Source organism: Dromiciops gliroides, chromosome 4 (assembly GCF_019393635.1).
Source record: "Dromiciops gliroides isolate mDroGli1 chromosome 4, mDroGli1.pri, whole genome shotgun sequence".
Lineage (NCBI taxonomy): Eukaryota > Metazoa > Chordata > Mammalia > Microbiotheria > Microbiotheriidae > Dromiciops > Dromiciops gliroides.
Window position 1 is genome coordinate 105,704,259 of NC_057864.1, and position 24,854 is coordinate 105,729,112.

At 42.7% G+C, this 24,854-nt stretch overlaps 1 protein-coding gene across 1 annotated transcript in view; it reads left to right on the top strand.

The window, feature by feature from the left end:
* Window positions 1-24,854, top strand: part of RASSF5 (Ras association domain family member 5) — a 113,666-nt gene that overhangs the window by 39,269 nt on the left and 49,543 nt on the right. Inside the window, exon 2 of the mRNA XM_043964192.1 lies at window positions 2,007-2,128. Within this exon, the coding sequence (XP_043820127.1) occupies window positions 2,007-2,128 (122 nt within the window). The remainder of the gene's footprint in view (window positions 1-2,006; window positions 2,129-24,854) is intronic.

Genomic DNA, 24,854 nt, shown 5'->3' on the forward strand with positions numbered 1-24,854 from the left:
GACTCATCTTCCTGAGTTCAAATCTGGCTTCTAGCTGTGTGACCCTGGGCAAGTCACTTAATCCTGTTTGCCTCAGTTTCCTCATCTATAAAATGAGCTATGGAAGGAAATGGCAAACCACTCTAGTATTTTGTGCCAAGAAAACCTCGAATATGGTCACAACTGAACAATTAACAACAAATGTAATCTTTGTCTGAATTGAGAAGTATAGTTTCTGAAAATAAGGCGAAAATCTCTCTGTTCTCTGCCCTGTCCGACCACATTTAGAGCATTGTTCTAGGTCCTGAATGTCAGAAAGTACGTTGATAAGCTGGAAAATCTCTTGAGGAAAGGAACTGGGCAAAGGGCCTTGATTCATCTCATGTTGAGAATCAGTTGCAAGAAATTGTGGATGTTTTTTAGCCTGGAGAAGAGAATCCTTGGTGTTCGATGGGTTGGAATGGAGGATGATATCTATCCTCAGCCATTTGAAGAGCTATCACACAGATGAGGGATTAGATTTGCTTTTCTTTGGCCACAGAGGGAAGAATCAGGAACCAGATAGAAGGTACAAAGAGATAATTTTAGACTAGATATAATGAAAAACTTCCCGACAATGAGATATGTCCAAAAGTTGAATGCACAGCCTCGGTAGGTGGTCAATTTCTCCTCCCTCCAGGCTTCAAAGCAAAATCTGGCTTACTACTTGTTATGAAGAGAGGATTATTGGCTAGATCAATCAATCAACATATATATGTGTGTATATGTGTGTGTGGATGGATGGATATCTATCTATAAACCTGCTACGTTCAGACGATGGACTAAGTTTTGGGAATACTAATGCCAAGATGAAAACAGTCCTTGTCAAGAAACTTACATTCATATCGGAAGAGGCAACATACACATAACTTAGTAGATACAGACTAGATTCAAAATAAATACAAGGTAGTGGGAGAGGGGAGGGAACTGGGAGATAGTTTGTGAGTCCTGAAGGGAACATGGAATTCTAAGCAGCAAAGGTGAGGATGACCTCCGAGGTCCCGCGATACTCTGATTTTGTGATCATATCCCGTGATCATATCCTAAGCTTGATTTAATTCATTCTATAGTTAATACAAAAACATTTTATTTCATGAACAGCATTTATTAAATACATAATGTGCAGGCCACGTACATGTTCACAATGACTTCCGTCTCACAATGTCATAATAATGCCTTATGTTTATAGGAGCTATTTAAATTTTTTAGAAAGTATTTTCACATCTGTGAAGTTGTTCCTACTACATCCTTATGAGATAGTCATGGCTGATAGTCCCTCTGTCATACAGATAAGGAGCCTGAGGTCCAAGGAAACACCAAAGATCTGACTCAGAACTCGGGGGTTTACCTGAGAGTTGGAAGGAGCTTGGAAATCATTTGTTCCTACTGCCTCACTTTCTAGGGGTGGAAACTCAGGCCCACAGTAGAAGTGACTCTCCCAAGATCACATAGCAGAGGGCAGAGCCAGGGAGTCCCCTCTACCAGATAGCTATAATGTTCTTCTGTCCTAAACTTTTTCTTCCTGTTCTTCAAATAAATGGTGATGAAGGTAGATTTGCCTCCCCCCTCCTTGTCCTTAAGTTCTTCTTTCCTGCATCTTTTTCTCCAGGGTTGTGTCTATATCTTCATAATTATCATATCATCATCTATATAGTGCTTTAAGGTTGGCAAAGTGCTTTATGAGTATTATCTCATTTGATCCTTACAACAACTTTGGGATGTAAGTGCTATTATTATCCCCATTTTACAGATAAGAAAACTGAGGCAGACAGTGGTCAAGTGACTTGCCTGGGGTCACACAGATAAGTATCTGAGGTCAGATTTGAACTTAGGTCTTCCTGACTCCAGGTTCTATCCCCTGCACCCCCTAGTTGCTTGTAAATATGTCTATATAGGACTACATATGGCCTCCTCTATTATTTCTCTGGACATAAATGTATAATCAGCTCTGTCTGGTCTCTCATTCCCTTTTGGTTCTTTCCCTCCAGACTGCAAGTACACCTGCCACCAGGAATGCCGAAGCCTGATCCAACTGGATTGCAGTCATCAGCAAGGGCTGTCCCGGGACAGAACATCACCAGAAACCACTCTCGCGTCAAGCTTCCACCAGGTAGGCACTAAAGACCCCGCCCCCAGGCTATAAGTTTTAGCTCTGGATAGCAGCACTCATTCTGTCTTTTAGATATTATGGAAAGCAGGAGTTCTTCTGTTCAGTATCTTTAGTTACTAGGTCCCCCCTTTCCACACTGGCAACAGTGGAATTTTGTGCCTCCCAATCTTCAGGGCATGGACAGGCAGTGCCTTTGGTCATCCTTCAGGGAGGCTGTCATGGCTGACTAACGTTGCATGGAAGACTCTTCGAGGGAAACCTTTTTTGTCAGTTCACTTGTTGTCTGGAGACAGACCTGCCTATCCCATAAGGATGTCTTAGGAATTACATCACAGATGGGAAAGTACTTTGAAATTAAAAAAAAAAAACATTCTTGTAAATATAAGGGGTTATCACGACAATGTCATTAAGGGAAAGTAACAAACCCTGAGGTGAAGAACAGTGGGGTGAGGGGCGGGGAGTGGGAGGCCCATCCATACTCCTAAAGGCAGTGTGGTGTAGTGGTAAGTGTGTTGAGCTTGGAATGGTCCCAGCCCTGACACTAATAGACTCAGGGCATTTATTGCTTAAAAGGACCATGTAGAACATAGTCCTACCATCCCATTTTAAACATGAAGAAATGAGAGGGAGTAAAAAGAGCATTGGAGGGGTAGCTAGATGGTGCAGTGGTTAAAGCACCGGCCCTGGATTCAGGAGTACCTGAGTTCAAATCCGGCCTCAGACACTTGACACTTCCTAGCTGTGTGACCCTGGGCAAGTCACTTAACCCCCATTGCCTGAAAAAAAAAAAAGAGCATTGGATCTGGAGAAAGATGACCTGTGTTTAAAACCTGACTCTGCCACTCACCTCTATATGATCTTGGGTAAATCACTTAATCTCTGGGTCTCCTCTGTAAAGGGAGGGGCTTGGTCTTTTCTACTTCTAAATCTGTGATCTTTTTTTTGGGGGGGGGCAATGGGGGCTAAGTGACTCGCCCAGGGTCACATAGATAGTAAGTGTCAAGTGTCTGAGGTTGAATTTGAACTCAGGTTCTCCTGAATCCAGGGCTGGTGCTTTATCTACTGCACCACCTAGCTGCCCTCTGAATCAGTGATCTTAATTGATTTACTGAAGACCTCACAGGCAATAGGTGAGAGAACCAGGACTGTTGGCTATGGGACCATGAGCAAAGTGCTTAACCCCTCTGAGCCTTGGTTTTCTATCGTGGAAATGGAAATAATAATAATAATAATGAGTTAGCACTGGTTGGAGGTTAAGAGTTATTTGGCTGAGGAGGGAACAAGCTATTCCCTCTCTCTGGCTCCTACCCTTATTTCACTCTTTCCCTGATCTTCCTTTCAGGTGTGATTTTCCCCTTAATCAATTCTCTCACTCCATGGGGGTGGGTAGGGAAGGGGGTATTCTTAAACTTGCCTTGGAAAAGCAAACCAGTGATTTAAACTGAGCCTGCCCCTGCCACTTACCAAACCTTAATAGGTGGCTCACCCTGTGTCCAGGAAGGTTCAGATTCATTTATTCTTCTCTGTTTTGGGGCACCTATAATAATATACATCACTGGAAAAACTCTTCCTCAACATGAAGCCTGAGTTGGTCATTCCAGCAGTTAGATGGATGATGTATTTTTCTCTCTTCCTTTCTCTGTGTACCTGGTCAACTATAACCTCCCTTCAGTCTGCATCAAAATCCTAGGGACAGGGGGCAGCTAGATGGCACAGTGGATAGAGCATCGGCCCTGGATTCAGGAGTACCTGAGTTCAAATTCGACCTCAGACACTTAACACTTACTAGCTGTGTGACCCTGGGCAAGTCACTTAACCCCAATTGCCTCACCAAAAAAAAAATATATCCTAGGGACAAGGGGCAGCTAGGTGGTGCAGTGGATAAAGCACCGGCCCTGGATTCAGGAGTACCTGAGTTCAAATCCGGCCTCAGACACTTGACACTTACTAGCTGTGTGACCCTGGGCAAGTCACTTAACCCCCATTGCCTGCAAAAAAAAAAATCCTAGGGACACATGCACACACATATATACAATAAATACACAAACACACACACACACACATATACAGACTTCTTAGAGACCTAAGGGTTGGGGTAAGAAAGAATTCAACAGTTTTATTCTCAGCCACAAGGTCAGCTATGGTCATTTTGCATCAACTCCATGTCTTCCACTTAGTTCTACTCCAGTATTTTCCCAGCATCTCACCCCACCCCTTGCCCCAGGGACCTCTGCTTGGTTCTGTGCTGTTTAGTCTTTATAGCAATGACATGGATAAAGCACAGATGATGCACTCATGAATTTTGGAGACAACACAGAGCTAGGAGTCATAGTTACTGTGTGCTAAGTAAGTACTGGGGTCACAAAGATGTCATATTAGGTGACAGAAGGAACTCGATAGGTTTGAGTTTGGGGCTGAACCTCGTAAGATGAAATTCAGTACTGATTTATATAAAGTCTAATACTTGGGTACCAAAAATCAGCTTTACAAGTATAAGATGGGGGAAGCATGGCTAGACAAGAATTATTCTGAAAAAGATCTGGGGGTTTTAGTGGACCAAAAAGCTCAGCGAGTCAGCAGCTGGGATGGGGTGGCCAAAAAATGGCTGCTGATGATGGATGACCTTAGGCTGCATGAAGAGAGGCCCAGCTTCCAGGAACAGGGAGGAGATAGTCTCATAGTCCTTGGTTCTGAGCACTAAGACATTGAGAAGCTGGAGAGCATCCAGGGCAGGATGACCAGGATGCTGAAGGGCCTTGAGTCCATGTCACATAACAATGGGTGAATGGGTGACCATCTACACTAGTTTCTGGGACCTTGCAGTGAAATACGTGATGCCATTTTTTTGGACAAGACCTATGTTTCATTCATGTAGGTTTCTGCAGGGAAGAAGCACCCTCTACCAATGCAGATGGGCACCTGATCTGCCAATTATCATTTTAGAATGTTCCCCTGGACGCTTAGAAGTGAAGTGATTTCTGTAGGGTTGCACAGCTCTTCTGGCAGAGATGGGATTTGAACCCAAGTCTCCCTGACTCTCTGTCCACATTGCCTCTCATGTGATCCGACTTATTCCCAAACAAATACACTTGGGTCCCTATTTCTATTAAAGACACCACCATTCTTTCCACCTCTCAGGTTTGTAAGCTTGATGTTTTCCTCACTTCCTCACTCCTCCTCACCTCACATATTTATTGGTAGCCAAATTTTGCAGTGTCCACACACATTGCACCCATGGTCAGGAGCTGGGGCAGGCCTGGGTGACCTCTGATTCTGAGGCATCAGACAGGCAGGCCAGCAGGGTAGAGACAGGCTCAGCAGGAGATGGGAGGCCCGAGGTCAAAGGGAAGGTAACTCCTCACCTGAGGTTGGAGATGAGGGAGGGGCAGGAGAAGGTAAGAAGGTAGAAACATCTTCCTCCTAATTTCTCTTCTTCTTTTCTTTCTTTCTTTCTTTTTTTTAATGTGGGGCAATGAGGTTTAAACAACTTGCCCAGGGTCACACAGCTAGTAAATGTCAAGTGTCTGAGGTTGGATTTGAACTCAGGTCCTCCTAAATCCAGGGCTGATACTTTATCCACTGTGCCATCTAGCTGCCCCCTAACTTCTCTATCTACCCAGAATCCTCTCCCTTCTCACCTCTGCTTCCTGGCTTCCTTCAGGTCCCAACTATAATCCCTCCTTCCACAGGAAGCCTTTCCCCACCCTCTTAATTCTAGTGTCTTCCCTGTTACTTATTTCCTATTTATCCTGTATATAGCTGTTTGCCTGTTGTTTCCCACATTGGACTGAGAACTACTTGAAGCAGGGCCTGTCTCATGTCTTTCCTCATGTCCCTAGCACTTAACACAGAGTAGGCGCTTAATAAATGCTTATTGACCGACTAATATCTCTTGCATCTGACCCCTTCTCTGTGTTCTTATACCTACCAGCTCGGTTGAGGCCCCTCATTGTCTCTCTACTGAACTATAGCGGTGACCTCCTGACAGGTCTCTTGCTCCAATGCTTTCCCCATTTCAATCCTTCTGCACGGCTGCCAAAGTCATTTTCTTCCATCACAGATCTGGCCATGTATCGTTCTATTACTCAGTAAACTCCGATGGCTTCCCATTACCTCTAGGGTCAAATTTAGCTCGTAAAGCCCTTCACCAATGTATTTTCCAGCCTTGCTGTCCATTATTCTTCTCTCCCGTAATCCTCCATCTGGACTAACTGGGCTTCTCTCTGATCCTCCCACTCAACACTCCAGCTCCTCTCTCTGTAGATGTTAATGGAAATGATAGGGAGACCATGCTTCTGGGATTTGGAAAGGGGCCAGGGCAGTGCCTTTTCTGGTCAGCTCGCTTTGTCCTCTTGAGTCCTTACAAGCAAGAGGAGAGTGTATGGCTAAAGGATTTTATTTTCTTTTTTGTACTAAACCTATTATTTCACTGGTGTAAGGATCTCCGATGAGGAAACTCTTACAACAGTACATCGGCCCCTTCTCAGCAATTTAGTATGAGAGAGTTCCTAGTGCACTTGTCAAGTGACTTGTCCAGGGTGACATAGCCAGGATGTATCAGAAATGAGACCTGAACCCAGGTCTTCCTAGGTCTCTATCGCAGGCTGCGTTGACTCAAAAGTTATAATAAAAATAACAAACAACAATATTGATGTTAATTCACATTTATATAATATTTTAAGGATTCTAGGCCAGCTTTCTATCTGCTAAGCCATTTGACAAATTATAACAACAATAATAGTATAACAATATGAATAATCCTTTATATTTGGTACTTTAAGGTTTCCATAGTGCCCCTCATCACCATCCTGGGAAGTAGGGTAGCACAAGCATTATTTCTCCCACTTTACAGATCAGGAAACTGAAGCTAAGAACATTCAGGTGGCTTTCCTAGTGTCCATCATCCATACATCTGAGACAGCATTTGAACGTAGCTCTTTTGACTCTAAGACTAGGTATTCTAGCCCTGTAACACACAGCCTGGGTCTTATTTGCCACTTGGAAAGGTTGATACCATCACTGGTTCTACGTGATGATCCAAGATCATCGGGTGTGACTGGGAGATTTCTCCCCTCTCCTGCTTCTCCTGCAGGATTCTGGAGACAGAATTTCCATCAAGACCCAGAGTTCCTACATTAGTGTTCTGGAACCCAGCCACCCCCTTCCGGGGATGGGTGGTGAGCAACGTCCCAGCCCTGTCGACTTTCGTCCAGGACTATGGTGGGGTCAGCTGTGCCAAAGAGAATGATGGGTAATACAAGCAGTGTCAGAGGAGCCAGCAGGTCCCTGGGGGTCCTGAGCAGCTATCAGCAGACAACAGAAGAGACTCTGAGTTCCTGGACTTGGCAGTTCTGGGAGTAAGCACAGGCTGGGGTGAAGCTGAGGTTTGTTTTCCACAAGCCTGGCTACGTTTGCCAGCTCAGCCAGAGCTAGACAACATCTTTTTATCAAGCTGAGTTACCTTCCCTGCCCTTACTAGAAGCGTTCTCCTCTCTTGCAAGCTTATTACTGCAACATATTGTTTTTAATAATAAACCTTTCATTGTAGGGTTGTAGATTGAGACCTGGAAGGGACTTTGGAGGTCATCCAATCCAAACTTCTTATTGTACAGTTTAGGAAACTGAGGCCCAGAGGATTAAACTGACTTGCCGATGGTTACATAGAGAGTAAATGACAGAGCAGGGGATTGGACAGAGTTCCCCTGACTTCACATCCAGAACAATCTGATTTTTTTTTTATACTTCTTGGTTGAGTTCTTTTCTCACTTGGAGATGACCACCAGGCTCAGCTCACCTGACACACCACCATGCTATGGGAGAGCCTGGGACCTTTAACCCATCTCTTTAGGTAATTAGGAGCTCTCAGAATAACCCCCAGCTGGCAAGGGAGCCTTGCCCAAAGTTCTTCCTCCTCTCCCTGCAACGCATTTCCCTATGTTTAACAGTCGTGGAATAGCAGCCCGGCTAGGAGCCTGGTGACAACCTGCATGGAGCAGGTAACTATCTCCACCAGGAGTGGGCAGTAAAATAAAGAGGGGGAGAAGCCAGGGTGATTGCTCCCAATTTATAGATGAGAACACTGAGGCTGAGAGGACCGAAGAGTCTCATGTACAAAGAGGGAGCGAGCAGTGGAGGGTGCACGAGTAGATAGAGCCTGGAAGGACCCCAGAAGTAATCTAGTCAGAGTCAGTGGTACACAGCCTGCAGTGGACTCCGGGCCCCCTCACCTGGGTCAAATCCTCTGCTTTCTCCAAAGCTGGCCTCAGTCTTCAATCAGCTCCTCCCCACCCAGCTGCCTCCTACTCTCCCCTTGGAAGTCACTTTGCCTCTACTTTGCATAGATTTCATCTCTAAATTTCCGTGTGCATGTTTGCCCAGGAAGAAAGCTCTTCAAGGCAAAGAACGGTTTTGTTTTTAGGTTTTTTTTATCCTCACCTAGGCACAGCATCTGGCACATAGTAGGTGCATTGTAAATGTCTGCCAATCAAATGAATGGTGGATAAAGCACTGGACTTGCAGTTAGAGGAAACCTGGGGTCGAGTCTTACCTCTAACAAACGATAGATGTGTGATCATGGGCAAGTCACGTAACCTCTCTCTAAACCTCAGTTTGTTCATCTGTGAAATGGGGACAACAATAGTCTCTCCCTCACAGAGTTGTTTCAAGGGTCAAGTGAGATAATATAAAAACCCTTTGTACACTTTGAAGCATTATGTAAAGGTTAGTTTTATTATTATTATTATTATTATTATTATTATTATTATATTTCCCTTTGGAGTGTTGGGGAGAGGGAGCTGAGTTCAGGGGATGGTCTTTATGATGGATCTTACTCATAAGACAGGGCACAGGGGATTATGGATTCAAAATAACTCTAAAATGTTGCTATTATTTCAATTCGATTTAATTGGATTCAACAGGCATTTATTAAACACCTACTCTGTGCTGGGAACTGTAGAGTCAAATGAATTTAAATGTAGACAAAATGAAATAGATGAGTTCTTGACTTCAGGAGGCTTACCTTTCCCTAGGGGAAAAAAGTTGTTTTGGCCCTCAGACTTTGAGGTTTGAGCTGACTCCTGCAGAGCAAACATTGTTTTTCCTCAGAAATCTGGAGACTAAGTTGGAGGAGAATTCTAGGTGATTGCTCCTAGTTTATGGATAAGAACACTAAGGCCCTGAGGATTTAAGTCTCATTTCTTCTTCTTTTTTTTTTTTTTTGTGAGGCAGTTGGGGTTAAGTGACGCTCAGGGTCACACAGCTAGTAAGTGTCAAGTGTCTGAGGTCAGATTTGAACTCAGGTACTCCTGAATCCAGGGTCAGTGCTCTATCCACTGCACCACCTAGCTGCCCCTTAAGTCTCATTTCTAAAGAATAGGTGAGCAGTGGAGGAGAGGCAGAATGCTGCTGGAGCATGGAAAGTCGGTTGTTAAAATTTCATCGTGAGCATTTAAATTTCAGACATTAGGGCTTGATTTATTTATTATTTTGATTTCTAGGCTTAAGGAAATCATAATAATGAAATTAAACTTAAAAGTATTTGTGCACACACATTTCCCTTGTCCCAGTTGCCACTCCCTCTGCAGCCAGTTGTTAAACATTTACCATCACCCTTGTCTATAAACCATTGCTAGAGCTCTTGGGAGTGAGGGATGAAGTCATTATCAGCCTGGAGGACTAGTGGTTGGGGGCTGACAACAACAACAACAACTAATCTGACTCCTGTAAAAGGTGAGATTTTAATTAGGACTTAGAGGTAGCCAGGGAGGTCAGCTCTTGGATCAAAGGAGGAAGAGTGTTCCAGGCATGGGGGACAGCCAGAGAGAATTCCCAGAGCCAACAGAAGGTCCCTCCTAGCTCTAAGTTTGTTATCCTGTGAGTTACTTGTTACTCAGATCAGGGAGTCTGATTGATTACAAATCCACCCCCTGCCCCAGAGAAAGCAAATGAAGGATCCGTAGGTACCATCAAGAAAAAAGCTATCCTAGAAAGTGGATCAGAAAAAAAAAGATGAAAAACATCTAACACTGACTCCTTGTTAAGGGGTATTTCTCAACTTAACAATAGAGAAGTTGGCTATCTTCTCTCCAACCTATCCTCTTTATTAGCTGCCAAAATGACGACAAAATATGGTTCTAACCATGTCACTCCCCTCTTCAATAAACTCCAGGGGCTCCCTATTACCTCTAGGATCAAAAACAAAACTCTGTTGGGCATTTAAAGCCCTTGGAGACCTGGCTCCAACTTACTCATTGTACATCAGGGCTTCTTGGGGGCAGCTAGGTGGCGCAGTGGATAGAGCACCGGCCCTGGAGTCAGGAGTACCTGAGTTCAAATCCGGCCTCAGACACCTAACACTAGCTGTGTGACCTTGGGCAAGTCACTTAACCCCAACTGCCTCACTAAAAAACAAACAAAAAAAACCCACAACCCAAACCATTGTACATCAGGGCTTCTTAAACTTTTTCTGTTCATAACCCTTTTTCACCTGAGAAATTTTTATATGACTCTGGGTATGTAGATATACAAAATAGGTATACATAACCTTTTACTATTGCCAAATTTTTCGCGACCCCCCACATTCAGTTATGCAACTTGACCCACAGCTTAAGAAGCTGGGTTATACATTACTCCCTGCCACACTTCAGTTTAGCCCGACTGGTCCTTTGGCTGTACTTCAGGCATCATTCTCCATCTCCTATCCTTGCACTGCCCTTCCCCCAAGGCTGGAATATGCCCAACCCCCCACCCCCACCCCACATCTCCCTCCAAATTTCAACCTCTTAGATTCCCTTCTTTCTTTCAAAGCTCAGCTCAAAAGAGAGCTTTCTATGTAAGGCTATCCCTTCCTCCTCCCCCACCACAGTGCCTTCCATCACAAAATTCTTCTGACTTCATCTGCTGAACCAAAGCCGGTTAGAGCTCAAACAGCCCTGAAGACTGTCTCCTAAAAAATTTCCATCTGTCTTCCCTGAGGCAGACATGGAAGTGCAGTCCCCCCCCCCCCAATAAAAAAGCATCTCACTCCTACCCTGCAGGGAGACGGTGACTCAGCTGCCACTGACTTTAAACTTTCCTGGCTCAGGGCCTCTTGCTTACATCTCTGTCTAACCTCTTGTCTCCCAAACCCTGATCTGGCTTTTCCAAAGCCCCATTGAAAGATGAGGTTCCCTGGCCCAGCCTAACTAACTTTACCTCAGCAGCCTTTGATGGATGGGCCAGTGCTTTTACACGGTACCATCACACGGGGGCGCTGACGAGGCACAGGAAAACCCATCTCTGCAGCTCTCAGAACTTAGCTTCTGCTGTCACTGTGGTTCTAAACCAGGCTAGTTGGCTCACCTGAAGCTTCCCAGGACTCCCTGGCATTGCAGATTCTCAATCTTGCCCGTCCCAATGAAGCTTCTGCGCTTCTCACCCAAACTAGTGAGACACGATCGTTATGTAAGCCTGGCAAACTGATCTTCCTCAAAGCTCAAGCCTGACCAAGTCCCCTCCCTCCTCCCCCAATTCAACCAACTTCAGTGGCTCCCTATTGCCCCCAGTATCAAATATAAAATCCTGTTTGGCTTCTAAAGCCCTTCCTAGCCTGACCCCTTCCCACCTTTTCTACACTACCCCCATGCCCCCCACCCATATACTCTGCCACCCAGTGACACTGACATCCTTTCTTTTCCTCTAAGAAAACACTCCATCTCCCAATTCTGATTTCCTTCAAGTCTCCGCTAAAGTCTCCTTCTACAAGAAGTAGGACTGCCTTTCCCTGTATTTCTTCCCTCTTTTGGTCTCTCCAATTTATCTTGTCTACATCTTATTTGTATAGAATTTGTTTGCATGTTGTCTACTTTATTGCACTGTGAGCTTCTTGATGGTAGGGACTGTCGTTTGCCTCTTTTTGTATCCCCTGGGCTTGGCACACTGCCTGTCACATAGTAGGTATTTGATAAATGCTAGTTGAAGGACTTACAGGTGTGGTATCTTGCCCATAGGTGGTAAAAATTTTAGAATTTATAATCTTTCCTTCCAGTATGACTTTGAACAAGTCACCTTTCCTCTCAGGCTTGCAAAGGAAATGAAGAAAAACAAAGAGGGGCTTTTAAAAAAGTTATATTGAGAAAAAAATGGAGAACCAAAGAAGGTAGAAGATCTCTGTATATGGTCGGTGGAATTATCACAACTGATAATACACAGAGAAGGCAGTGCTGTTTAATTTTTAATTTGCTTGTTTCCTCTGTAAAGGAGAATGCCTTTACATTGGGAATGACAGACAAAAATTACTGATAGTAAAATAAGTTAAAAAACAGTAAGAACACTTTGATTGATACCCATAACAAATTGAAGTCACTTGGCTCAGGGATCCCAAATGTACTGGCAGATATGGTCTCTAGGTCATTGTCAGTAATATTTATTTGATACATCATGGAAAAGAGGCAAAGAACCGCAAGATTGGAGTGGGGTAAATGTTGTTCTTATTTTTTTAAAAAAGAGGAAGGTATCAGAGTCTACAAGTGATAGGCTAGTGATCTTGACTTTGATTTCTGGGAAAATTCTAAAATAGATCTTTGAAGAGAGGGTTGGCAAGTGTCTAGAAAGGGAAGCAGCGATTACAAAGAGCAAGTATGACTTCATTAAGAACAAGTCATGCCAGACTAAGCTCATTTCCTTTCCTTTTTTTTTTTTGGCGCCATTACTAAACTAGCAAATGAGGAATACTGTGGACATAGTCTACCTAGACATTTAGCAAAGCTTTTGATAAAAGTTTTCCATTCCAAATATTCTTGTGGAGAATGAGAGCTATCTTATTAGATGATAATACAATCAAATGGATTCAGTCCTGGTTGCATGGCCAGACTCTAAGTGTAGTTGTAAATGTTTTAGTTGTCTCAGGTAGAATACGCCAGGACTTAATACTTGGTCCTGGGCTGTCTAACAGTTTTATCAGTTGCTTGAATTGAGGCATACATGGTATATTCCTCCAATTTGTAGGCAACACAAAGTTAGTGGAATAGCTAAAACATTTAATGACGGGATCCCAAAGGATCTTGATAGGTTAGTTCATTGAGCGAAATCTTAAAAGACAAAATTCGGTAGGGATAAATGTAAAGTCTTGGTCTCAGGCACAAAAAATCAATTCCATAAATATGAGATGGGGGAGGGGCACAGCATGATAGTCAGCAGTTGTTCTGAAAAAGATCTGGGGTTTTAGTGGATGGCAAACTCAATATGAATCATCACTGTGATGGGGGGGGGGCAAAAAAGCTATCGTGACCATGGGCTGCATTAGGAAGGGCAACTATTCCAGGAATAGTCCCTTTGTACTCTGCTCTTTTCAGACTTCATTTGGAGTACTCTGTTCAGTTATGGACCCAGGGTTTAAGAAGAACATTGATAAGGTGGAAAGGGTCCAGAGGAGGGTAACCAGCATATTGAAGGGTCTTGAGCTCATGTCATAGGAATATTGGTTAAAGAAAGTAGGCATGTCTAGCTTAGAAGAGAGAAGCCTCAGGAAGAGAGAAGCCTCATGGTACTAAGTATTTGAAGGGCTGTCATGTGTAGGAGGTACCAGACATAGGCATAACAAGGAGTAATGGGTTGAAGTTGCAAAAAGACCAATTTAGACTTGAAGTCGGGGAAAACTTCTCGCCCAAAATAGAATGGGCTGCTTTGGAAGGTAGTGAGTTCCCCTTCCTGTAGGTCTTCTAGAAAAGGTTGGACAACCACTTATAAGTATGTTATAGTAGAGATTCCATTCATGAACAGGTTGGGTTAAATGGCTACAGAAGCCCCTTCCAGCTCTAAAATTCAGGATTCTGGGCTTCAGGTCCTCATTTGAAAAAAGAGAGATTGGACTAGATAACTGGAAAGGTCCTTTCAGCTTTTAAGTCTGTGTTCCCCTGTCCCTTCATCTTCCTGGGTCTTATTTTCTTTGTCTAAAAAATCTGAACTCTTTCTTCCTTCTCTACCTTTCCAATTTGCATTGAGGGCACGCCCATTCTGTCACTCATTACAAGTTCATGACCTCAGAGTCATCTTTGCATCTTCATGTTCTCTTGCTCCCATTATTCAATCAGTTGCCAACATTTGTCATCCATGGTGTATTTGCATCCATCTCTCCACTCACACGGCCACTGCTTTGTGATTCAGGCCCTCGTCTCCTCTTAGCCGAATGATTGCAAGAGCTTCCTGAATTCAGTCTCTTTCCTTTCTAACCCATCTTTCACATAGCTGCCAAATTCCTATTCCTAAAACCCAGGTCTAATTAGACACGTCACTTCCCTGCTCAAGAAGTTCAGTGACTCCTTCTTGCCTGTAGGAAAAATAGTAAAATTGTCTTCTTGTCTTTTAAAAGCCCTTAATAGAAGAGCTCCAACCTTCTTTCCCAAACTTATTGAGCATTACTCTCCACATATTCTGTGCTCTAGCTGTGAGATTAAAATTGGATATTAGATCATAAATCTACCCTACTTAACCTTTCCCTTAATTTATCTCCCAGACTAGTATGTACAACTATCTGAAATCTCTTCACCTATGAATGGTGCAGGCTTTACATGAGAGCAATGAATCCATGAGTCTTTTTCACCAATTTTAATGGCAAACAACAGAGCTGGGAGTTCCTCCAACACTTCTATATCCTTTCAAATCTAGCTTAAAGATAACAATAGGCACAACAAAACCCATTCCTAAACCCAAAGGAAAATCCTAGGAAAAACATCTGGCAATTCTCATCAATTTTAAGCCTAGACCTTTGCAAAAATAGCATCACAGAAATTAGAAAACGAAAGGAATTTTCCAGTGACTGAATGTTACTGTTGGAGCTGCACAAGAGAGGACACAAACCTCTCATAGCTCTAACAAAAAGCCTCTAAAAGCCTTGCTTTAAACAGAAAAATCTCACATAGCCAAGATGTCCTGCATAACACAACATTGTATCTCCTGTCCCTTGGCACAGGTTATGTTTTCTATGAATGGAGTATACTCTCTCCTCACCTCCATCTTTTGGAATCCTTGACTTTCTTCATGGTTCAACTTAGGTGCCACCTCTATTTTTGTCACTACTAATTGCTAGTTCTTCCCTCAAAAGGGGGAAAAATGCATCTATCTAATTTATGTATTTAATTTTTTGTGTATGTGTCATTTCCCCCCAATAGAATGTAAGGTCCTGAGAGCAGGGACAGCTAATATTTTTTTCTGTATCCCCAGCATCTAGCAGAGCGTCTGGCATACTGTAAGTGCTTAATAAATGTTTGTTGAATAAATTTGTTGGATTAATCAAATGTGGGGGCTGGAAAGATGATCTCAAAAATCACTTCTAGCTATAAATCTATGATTCTGTGGCCTGCTTGGGAAGGTGTATTATCTTTATAACTGGTTTGTAGGTTTCTTGGGGAATCATAACATTGTTAAATCAACTTTTGGAGCATGGGCTCTGATGGTACTGAATGACCATCGATCGAACTTACTGAAAAAGGACATCTTCTGCCCACAAAAAACCCAGCTGATGTAGAATTTCAGAGCTGAAAGGGACCTAAAGATTCATTTATGCAATAAGCATTTATTATATATCTACTATGTGCAGGGCATTTAGAGATACAAAGATAAAAATATAAGAGCATTCCCTGTCCTCAGAGAGCTTATTTTCTATTAGGTTATCTGGTCCACCTCCCTCATTTTTTGGGCCTCAGACCCTTACTAGCTGTGTGACCCTGGGCAAGTCACTTAACCTCTGTTTGCCTCAGGTTTCTCAACTGTAAAAGGCGGGGGGGGGGGTTGTAATAACAGCCCCTACCTCAAAGGGTGGTTTATGAGGCCTATGTTGTCAAAGGAGACAACATTTGTAAAAGCACTTAGCAAGTACCTGGCACACAGTAGGTGCTATATAAATGTTTATTCCCTTCCCTCCTCCTATAGCTAACTCAATAATAGCCCTCTCTAGTACCTTCCTGTGGTAACCTCTGGAACTTTGCTCTAATGTTAAACACCCCTTCCTTCTAGCTCTCTTCTTTTCACATTCCTTTCCTCTTCTGGTGCTCACCAAAAATACTAGCTTTTTCCTGAAAACACCACATTTTCCCTGCCCCCTCCCCCACCTCCTATTTCTGAGACTTGCTGCTCTTTTTCTCACATCCCCCTGACACATGAAGACAAGAGGATGAGCTGGCAAAGTCCTTGTTCCCCACTGCCACTTTCAGACCCGCTTTTCTGAGATGATAACCTATCTCCTTGACAATTCATAACACCCTGTTCAGATCCTTGTTGCTATAACCTATAGACCTCCAACTAATTCTTTCTTTTATCCCATAAGTTCAATACTGGGTTCATAGTTGTCTTTGCTGTATCAATCCCTATCCCTTTGAACATCATGGCCTCCCAACTACTCAAGCTCCCCATCTCCTATGACTTCTGTCTCCAGGCTACCTAAATCATGAACAAGAGTGTCCATCACAGGGGCAGCTAGGTGGCACAGTGGATAAAGCACTGGCACTGGATTCAGGAAGACCTGAGTTCAAATATGACCTCAGACACTTGACATTTACTAGCTGTGTGATCCTGGGCAAGTCACTTAACCCTCATTGCCCCGGAAAAAAAGAGAGAGAGTGGCCATCACAACATAGATGCCCATTCCCTTTCCTCCCCATTAGCATACTCTAAAATAAAGTACTTTTTTAAAAATTTCTTTTTTTTAAGTACTCTTTTTAAAAGCAATCCAAATTAAGTAACTTGCCCAGGGTCACACAGCTGTTAAGTATCTGAGGCCACATTTGAACTTAGGTCCTTCTGATCTTTGGGCCAGTGCTCCATCTGCTGAACCCTGAACCACCTGACTGCCCTGATAAAGTACTTTAAATGATACTTGATCCACATACTTTAACCCCTCCCTCCCCCCTCCACTCATTGCACAGGTGTCAGAATCCTATCAGAGCTGTGATAATAATAAATATCTCTGGTGAACATATGCCTCTATTTTACGTGCCTTGGTTGAGATGAATAATCAGGAGGCTGTGGAGCCAAGTAGCTCTGCTTCATCTTTCAAGTCATCTTGTCTAATTTTAACCCATGTATGGCAGACATCTTATTGCAGGAGAACCTTTAGAGCAGCATTTGTTCTACTGGATTCAATGGGTTGGGTTTAAAAAAATAATAATAAAAAAAACACAACACATTGGGATCTTTTGTTCTCTGCATCTTCCAGTCAATGGAATGATTGTAAAAATGTCATCTGTGAATTGTGGGGCTGTAAAAAATATTGTTTGAACAGCCTTCTGGTTTCCTTCTCATACCTTTAGCTGACTTACCCGGTTGTTATTGTTGAGTAGTAGGCTCTTAGGAAATGCCAGGTGACTGGTTGAGGGAGGGAAGTAGCATCATTGTTTACAAATGAGGAAACACGCGGAGAGGTTCAGTGAATTCCCATGGTTACACAGTTAGGAGGTCTTAGAGTCAGGATTTGAACCCACCTTCCTAAGTCTAACTCCTATACTAAATTCCCAAACTCTAAATGTGTTTCCATTGTCACACTATCTCTGATGCAGAAATTCTGTGAAAATGAAAGAATCATTCTTTTGATAAAAGGATGAATGACTTATAGACCCAGAGAATGCTAAAGCTAGAAAGGACTTTTTGGTTGTTGTTCAGTTGTGTCTGATTCTCTGGGACCCCATTTGGGGTTTTCTTGGCAAAGATTCAGGAGTGGTTTGCCATTTCCTTTTCCAGCTGATTTTACAGATGAGAAAACTGAGACAAACAGGGTTAAATGACTTGCTTAGGGTCACACAGATAGTAAGTATATGAAGCCAGATTTGAACTCCAGAAAATGAGTCTTCTTGACTCCATGCCTGGTGTTCTATCCACTGCAGTGCCACCTAGCTGACTTACATAATTAAATTATTCTCAAAAACACTTTGTAGAAATGGGAAAGTAGGCATAAAGACCAGTTGTTATTGATATTATCTTGCTTATATTTAGGGGATAATTATATCTGTAATTTTTCTACATATTTGGTAGTCTCCCGTATTTCCTCTATCTTGAGAAATCATCCCTCAACAACTTTAAAAACTGTGTTGTCTCCAACACCATCCTATTCTCTGTATACTTGGCCTAGTCCAGCTGCATTTGCTCATCTTTGTTTTGTTTGGTACCATTTCTACTTCTTCGTGAAGTGCATAAAGCACTATGGTGTTAGAGTCCAAAGGTGGTGGTTCCATTGTCATTCATGGGGGAAACACAATGTTATAGAAATCATGACATGTTTTCTCTTTAGAGGCTTATCTATTTGTTGTCTTCTTTCCAGTTTCATTCTCAGATGCTTTGGGGATGATACTCTTTAATTGGTTTCTTTGCCAAGGTTTCTGTAAACTTGTTTTCTCCACTATTTCTTATTTTATGAGGTGATGTTGCTAATAATTTTCTCCTGTTTTTTTCCTACTCATAATGTTGCAACATCTTCTTCCACATGATTTTACCCCCCCCCCAATTGTAACCTTTAAAATAGCATTGTCCTGGCCATTATACCTTTTGGGGGGGGAGGGGCAGTGAGGGTTTAGTGATTTGCCTAGGGTCACACAGCTGTCTGAGGTCGAATTTGAACTCAGGTCCTCCTGAATCCAGGGCCGGTGCTTTATCCACTGTGCCATCTAGCTGCCCCCACTATACTTTTCCGAGTGGTAAGGAGACCAAGTATTTGCTAGCTGAAGTGGTTTTTAGATGCTGATGATCCTTTCATTGTGTTGACTCATTTTGCCTAGGTTAAACTTCTGTAGATGGTCTGTATTTTTATCCATTTCCCATTTGCCAGCTATAACTTGTTTAGTCAAGTTGAAGTTATTTTAATTACATGCTATATCTTTTCATTTTAATTTTTTTCATTTGACATTTATTTTCATCTCTCTCTAACAAGTTGATGGGCTGACAGTAGACAATTGATTAGAAAATGATTCCCACTTCAGTAACCAGTGGTTTACTTACTGATAGGATATCACCAATTTCTTTTTTTGTGATGTCTTTGCAAGCTTGCCATGTCCAATCCTCTGATCTCTCTTCTTGGGGAAGATAGATATTCTTGAAATAAAGGCATGAAACATCTAAATAGTCTAGAATCCTTTGGTCTTCTTTGTTTACTGCTGAGCCATATATTTGTTTTTTGTTTGTTAGTTTTGTTTTGGGGTTTTTTGCGGGGCAATGAGGGTTACGTGACTTGCCCAGGATCACACAGCTAGTAAGTATCAAGTGTCTAAGGCTGGATTTGTACTCGGGTACTCCTAAAAGCTGGGCCAGTGCTTTATCCACTGCACGACCTAGCTGCCCTTGAGCCATATTTTTAACATTTATCTTGCTCTATGGCCATCTTTGCATTGAAATTTCTCAGTATTAAAATGTATATTGATTAATTTTCAGGGTCTTATTCTTCACAGGATTTCTCTTCTTCCTTGTCCTCTGCGAAGATGCTAGCATTTATGCTGCAGTTACTTTCATGAGGGTCTTTGCCAAATGCCCACCATAAACACTGTAACACAAAGCAACCAAATATCCCATGAAATAATATTTCTTGTTGCTTTTAAATACACAATAAAACCAACTCTGGCCATCCTTTTATTTGCTTCTCTGTGAAGAACTCGTAAAGCCATCCTTTGACTCAGGTGAAACTTCTTTTGTCTTCTGGCATTATTTAGAGTGAGAATGTAAATATTAATATGATTCCCTTCCTCTAGAGCTGTCTCCTTAGTCACTGGAATAGGCTTTCACATTTGACTGGTGAGCAGCTAAGCTTATGTCTATAGACATGGTGCTTAGCACCTCCTGCTTCTTTTCTTCCCTCTCCCACCATCACTGCAGAAGCAAAGAGGGGAGGGTAACCCAGCCTGAGAGCCATTTTGTATTTATTCTTTTGGTTTTGTGGCTTTTCACGGCAAAAGAATTTATTATCTTCAGTCAAAAAGTATTTATTAAGTTCTAACCATGTACCCAGACACTGTGCTAGGTGCTAAGGATGCAGTGGCAAAAGTGAAACAGTTTTTGGTCTCAAGGAGTTTCCGTTCAAAGACTTAGAGACTTTTAAAATTGAAAAGGGCCTCTGCAGGCATCTCATGAAACTGATCCCTGATACATACCCGATAAGTGGTCATCCAGCCTCCACTTGAGGTCCTCCACCTAGGGAGAACCCACCCTTTCCCCAGAGAACCCATACCTCTTCTGGACAGCTCTAAGCATTAGGAAGTTTTTCCTGACATAACACTGAAATTGACTTCTTCCTCACTTCCACCTGGTTTTGCCCTCTGGGGCCAAACATAACCAGCTCAGTCCTTCCTTTATGTGTGTGGGTGGCCAGCCCAGTGGTTCAGGTTTGGGCCTGGAATAACATGAGACATTCATAGACCATCTATCTGTTAACAAAACCTGTTGAGGTTTTCTTAACCACAATGTGGGAAGTATATTCAGCAAGGACACTGCATTGATTCAGTTGAGGACAGCTTACCTTGCCTCTGTGTTTGGCTTGGATCTCCTGCCTCTTCATGCTCTGCCTTTGGTATTTAGACCACCAGAAAGCTATAGTCATGGTTCAAGCCTTAGTCCCTTAGTTTTGAGTACACCTTTAATATTTTTAAAGAAAAATTAATGGGGCAGCTAGGTGGTATAGTAGATAAAGCACTGGCTCTAGATTCAGGAGGATCTGAGTTCAAATCCGACCTCAGACACTTGACACTTACTAGCTGTGTGACCCTGGACAAGTCACTTAACCCTCGTTGCCCTGCAAAGAAAAGAAAAAGAAAAATTAAACCAGCCTATGTGGGAGACAGGGGAGGACCTAGAAGAAAATAACCCAATTTATTTAGCAGGGACCCTAGAAGATATTGCTCCTACCACAACATGATAATCCTATGAATACTTGAATACAGAACCATGTTTCCCCTGAATTTTCTTCAGCCTAAGCCTTCCCCAGAGCTTCAGCTTATTGTGACACAACATGGACTATCCTGGTTGACTTCCTTTGGATTTTCCCTTCCCTCTACACCCCTCCACCCACCCTATCAATGTTCTTCTCAAACTTTGGGGCCCAGAATTGAATACTGTTTTCCCTAACTGGTGTGTTCAGGACAGAATGCAGAAGAACTGTCACCTCCTTAGTCAGGAAGTCCACAAACATTGATTAAGCACTTACTATGTGCCAGGCACTGAGTTGTTCATTTTATAGATGAGGAACTGAGGCAAACAGGGTTAAACGACTTGCCCAGGATCACACAGCTAGTAAGTGTCTGAGGCCAGATTTGAACTTATGAAGATGAGTCTTCCTGATTCCAGGCCCAGGAAGCACTCTATGCACTGAGTCCCCTAGGTGCCCCCTAGGACTGGGAATATAAATACAAACAAAAGGAAAGATAGTCCCTGCCCTCAAGGAACTTACATTCAAAAGGGGAAGAGATCACATAAAAGGAAGCTGTTCTAGAAATTCTGCCTTTCTTAATGGAGCCCAATATTAAACCAACCCTTCTGTCTGCCCCAACACAATATTAACTCATATTGAGTTTACAGTCTGCCAGAACCCCAGGATTTCTGCTGCCCTAACCCTGTCTCCCCCATCCTATAATTCTAGAATTGATTTTTTTAACCTAACTGTAAGACTTGACATGGATACCTATTCAATTTTCTTCTCAACATGGAAAGAATGTCCCAGCCTGTCAAGAGCTTTTGTGGTCCTTATTGTCTTCTAAGGCATCATTCGCTGCCTCTCCTATCTTTGTGTCATTTTCAGACTTGAACATGTTATCTCTGCCTCTAGCCAAGCCACTGATAAAATATTTGCCAGTACAGGACCAAGCCTGGGTTCTTCAAGCACTCCGTTAGAAATCTCCTGCGGAAGGGGCATTTAACTAAAAACAACTACTCTTTGACTATTCAGCCTTGGTCAAATTCATCTAATTCTTCTCATGATGTCCTCATTTTTTGATCTTTTCCACAAGAATAGCATGAAATATATTATTAAATGATTAACTAAAAACTAAGGAAACTACATGTGCAACATCCCTCTGATCTAGTATTTACACATTTTTTTTGGAGGAAGCATATATATTCAAAGAAACATGAGACATTTTGGGGAAAAGGATAACAACTGGAGCAGAGGGAGAAAGAAAAGCCTTAGGAATGAGGTGGTGCTTAAGCGCAACGTTGAAGGATGCTCGGAATTCCAAGAGTCAGAGGTGAGGAGGGAGGACATCTCAAGCTTGGGGGGCAGCTTGTATGGAGGGAGCCCTGAGATGGAATGTTGTCTATGAAGAACAGCAAGGAAGCTGGTTTGGCTGGAGTATATGAAGGAGAATGAGGTATAACGGGCCTAGAAAGGTAGACCACAGCCAGATTGCAAAAGACTTTAAAAGCCCCACAAAAGAGGGGCAGCTAGGTGGTGCAGTGTATAAAGCACTGGCTTTGGATTCAGGAAGACCTGAGTTCAAATCCGGCCTCAGACACTTGACACTTACTAGCTGTGTGACCCTGGGCAAGTCACTTAACCCTCATTTTCCTGCCCCCCCCCCCAAAAGCCCCACAAAAGAATTTGTGTTTTATCTTGGAAGCATAAGGGAGTCATTGGGAGTGATATAGCCATGGAAGAGGGTTGGAAATGGGGAGAGACTTGAGGCAGGGAGACCAATAAGAAAACTTCGCCTATGCAGTAGCCCCGGTGAGAAGTGATAAAGGCTTGGATTAGGGTGGTTGCTATGTGAGTGGAGAGAAGGAGAAGATGCAAGGAATACTGTGAAAGTGGAATTAACAAAACTGGGCAACTTGCTATGGGGAATGAGGGAGAGAGAAGCAATTCTACTGGTTTTGAGCCTAAATATTTATCTAGCTTGATTCTCAGAACATAAACATAGTCTATCTCCAGGATCATATTTAACACCCATCTTAGAACCTCTGAAACAATAATAATAATTTTTGCAAGGTTTGCAAAGCACTATTACATAAGGTTACACAGTGAATAGAGTGCTGTACTTGGAGTCAAGAAGACTCATCCTCATGAGTTCAAATCTGGCCTCAGACACTTACTAGCTAGGTGACCCTGGGCAAGTCACTTCACCCTGTTTGCCTCAGTTTCCTCATCTGTCAAATGAGCTGGAGAAGGAAATATCAAGGAAACCCCAAATGGAGTCATGAAGAGTGAGACACAAGTGAAGACAACTGAACAACATCTCATTTGATCATCTACTGACTTAGGTAGTCATCTCATGATAAGTTACCAGAGTAGAAATATATGTATCTTTTAGGATTGTTGTGAGGAAAGCATTTGGAATACTGTAAAGTTGTCATTTTTTGTACAGTTCTAATTGCTGGGAAATTTCTCCTTTGTAGTAAGACACAATCCTCCTCCTTGTAACTTAGACTCATTTGAGTCAAGTCAACAATCATTTATGAAGTGTGTACGCTGAGCCAGGGATAATACTAAGAACAGAGGATACAAAGAAAGGTAAAAGACTATCTGCCTTCAAGGAGCTTCCAGTCTAATGAAGAAGGCGACGTGTAAACAACTATATACAAAGGAGCTATGGAAAGATTAAACTGGAGATCATCACAGAGGGAAGTGCCAGCATTAAGGGGAAGGGAGAAAGACTTCCTGTAGAAGATGGTCATAGGTCTGCCCTCTATGGCCAAAGAACAAGACCAATGTGTCTTCCATGTGACATCTTCCAGATCTTTGAAGACAATGATTTTTCTTCCCCCAACTCCTGATTCTTCTTTTCTCCAGGCTAAACATCTCTAAGTCTTTCAAAACATCCTTGAATGAATGAATGAGCATTTGTCTCCTACTATTGAGACAGCTAGGGCAGCAAGGTAGCAAAGTAAATGGAGCACCGGCCCTGGAATCAGGAGGACCTGAGTTCAAATCCAGCCTCAGACACAAGCTGTGTGACCCTGGGCAAGTCACTTCACCCTGTTTGCCTCAGTTTCTTCATCTGTAAAATGAGCTGGAGAAGGAAATGGCAAGCCATATTAGTATCTCTGCCAAGAAAACCACAAATGGGGTCACAAAGAGTTGGACACAAATGAAAAACAACAGAATTAGCAAGAGCAACAACTTGGGACCCTGTCAACATAGCCTGGCTTCTGTCTCATTATGAAGACTGGACTCATTTGGAGGTACTATATTACAGAACTACAAAAGTAGGAGTCAGGAAAATAGAACTCCATTCTTGTCTTGGTTCTGCCATTAATTTGTTTTTGGTGGGGCAATGAAGGTTTTGTGGTCCTTACTGTCTTCTAAGGCCTAGTGACTTGCCTAGGATCACACAGCTAGTAAGTGTCAAGTGTCTGAGTCCGGATTTGAACTCAGGTCCTCTTGAATCCAGGGCCGGTGCTTTATCCACTGTGCCACCTAGCTGCCCCTGGTTCTGTCATTAATTAACTGGGCATCCTTGAGCAGGTCCATTTTGTGGCTCAGTTTCCTTATTGGTAAAACTGTTATCTTTACTTACAGGGCCGTTGTGACAATCTAGAGAATTAATGGAAGGAAAGAAATCTTTATTAAGTATGTCCTGTGTGTCTGACCCTATGCTAAGTACTTTACAAATATTGTCTCGTTTAATCTTCCCCATTCCCATTTTATAGTTGAGAAAACTGAGGCCAACCGAGGTTAAGTGACTTTTCCAGGATCACCCAGCTAGCAAGGTGCTTGAACTTAGGTTTTCCTGACTCCAGACTCAGCACTCTATCTACTGCACTGCCTCTTTATGGAGGTATTCTGGTA